This window comes from Aplysia californica, unplaced genomic scaffold (assembly GCF_000002075.1).
Source record: "Aplysia californica isolate F4 #8 unplaced genomic scaffold, AplCal3.0 scaffold00158, whole genome shotgun sequence".
Classification (NCBI taxonomy): Eukaryota; Metazoa; Mollusca; class Gastropoda; order Aplysiida; family Aplysiidae; genus Aplysia; species Aplysia californica.
Window position 1 is genome coordinate 15,180 of NW_004797428.1, and position 2,026 is coordinate 17,205.

A 2,026-nucleotide genomic window follows, 5' to 3' on the forward strand; every position below is an offset into this window, starting at 1 on the left:
GTGTGTGTGTGTGTGTGTGTGTAGAAAGCTACTCTGCGTTACCACAAACCTGCCATGATGGAATGCAAATGAGTCATCAGTATAAATGTGAAATACTGTTACGTAGTGGAATCAAGCTATTGTCAATGTTTGGGCATATAGAGTTATTGGTATCATCTTTAAGCTTGTTCATCTGTCTTGCTTTGGATGAAAAAAAATATCCATTTGACTTAAATGCCAGTTGAGATATTTGTAAATGAAGGAGGTGGGGGTCACCTGGTTTCATAGGTAAAATTAGTGAGGTGCTTGGAAGTCCATGAAACAAAAAAATGTACTTTTTTGTGCATCTAAACACCTTTTTTTTCGTAGAATCCACATAGAAATGTGTTCTTTAATGGGCATGAGAGATTATGAGCCAAAAACAAAAAATTCGATAAAAATTCACAAACCTGTATAAAAAGGCCAGTTCTTTCATTTTGATTATTTTGGCGAGCGCCTGATTTCTCCACGATGCCTCACAATAATGCTATGATGATGTCATAGATATCTGTGTTCTCCCTGTGTGTGTGTCCAGGACAGTAGAATTATAAATGGGATGATTTATCAATCTCATGCTCGTACTGTCCCGGAACAACACAGGGGGAACTGCTGCTTTTTCTTTCCTCATCCTTACTATCGTCATTATTCTTCTACTTCTTTTGTATGTTTGTCACTCTTCTGTGGACTTCTAATTCCGGGGTGCCTTGATAGTCAAAGCAGATTTTTTTGCTGTTGAGGCTAGAGAGGTAATTAGAGTAAGCTTGATTCCGCGTTTGGACTTCTCTGTTGGCATCCACCCCTTGGCGCTCATATGACCTTATTATACAGTTGCGAGCGCCGTAAAACCGTACTAAAACCAAACTAAAGATCTTTGTGTTCTCCCTGTGTTTATATAATGCTATGATGATGTCATAGATCTTCACGTTCTTTATGGTGTATAAAGTGCTATGATGATGTTATAGATCTTCGTGTACTCCATTGTGTATATAATGCTACTAGCTGGGCCCCTTTTCGATGAAAAGAATGATCGGTGCATTAACATCAAATGAAAGTAATTGGTAGAAAAAGAAAACATGAGGCTAGATCTATACGGGCGACACACTTAAAATAGTGCCCAGTACTGCGCGACAATGCGCAATAGTATCGAACGAAAGTACGACTTGAAATAAACAAACCTGGCGGATTTTCTAAAATTACAAGACAGAAGCGTCGGCTTACTAAAGCGATCGGCGAAATAAAGAAATGTAGCTTTTTGCAGCAACACTGTCTCAAAACTGAAAAAAGGAAGGGCGTCATGATCTAGAGATTCTAAAGAATCTTTTTGCGAAAATCACATGTCGATCGATGAACCCATTAAAAAGCCTTTTGAATAGCAAAATTTGGCCACCACAAATAGATAATAGATGATGATGTCATAGATCATCGTGTTCTCCATTGTGTGTATAATGCTATGATGATGTCATAGATCTTCGTGTACTCCATGTGTGTGTGTGTGTGTCCAGGTGTACCTGCTTCGTTTTGATGAGTACCCAGAGTTCATGGTCGGCCCGTACAAAGGAACCACCCACGGGCTTGATCTGTCTTACCTCTTTGATGTCCGCCATGATGAAGTAAAACAAATTCTGGACTATAAGGTGAGAGATCAGGAAGGTAGTTGCTGTTACTTTACTTTTCTTTACATTTCCGATCCAGCGGCCATTGTGAGTTCTAGCCCTTTGGCCTGAGGTAGTTGCTCTTTATAGTTTTGTTGTGTTGTTTTGTTGTTGTTGTTGTTGTTGTTGTTGTTGTTGTTGTTGTTGTTGTTGTTGTTGTTGTTGTTGTTGTTGTTGTTGTTGTTGTTGTTGTTGTTGTTGTTGTTGTTGTTGTTGTTGTTGTTGTGGTGGTGGTGGTGGTGGTGGTGGTCATGGTGGTGGTGGATGTTTTGGAAGTGGTGATGGTTGTTGTTGTTGTTTTTGTTATTGTTGTGGTGGGGGTAGAGATGGCAGAGATGGTAGTGCTTATGGTGATG

The 2,026-nt window shown here is 39.6% G+C and overlaps 2 protein-coding genes across 2 annotated transcripts in view; both read left to right on the plus strand.

Moving 5' to 3' along the window:
• The window catches only part of LOC101863894 (gut esterase 1), a gene marked incomplete in the record, with an annotated part of 47,513 nt that overhangs the window by 14,469 nt on the left and 31,018 nt on the right, over window positions 1–2,026 (plus strand).
• Window positions 1,521–2,026, plus strand: part of LOC101863666 — a gene marked incomplete at its 5' end in the record, with an annotated part of 4,238 nt that continues 3,732 nt past the window's right edge. Inside the window, 1 exon segment of the mRNA XM_013082081.2 lies at window positions 1,521–1,652. Coding sequence (XP_012937535.2) covers window positions 1,521–1,652 — 132 coding nt within the window.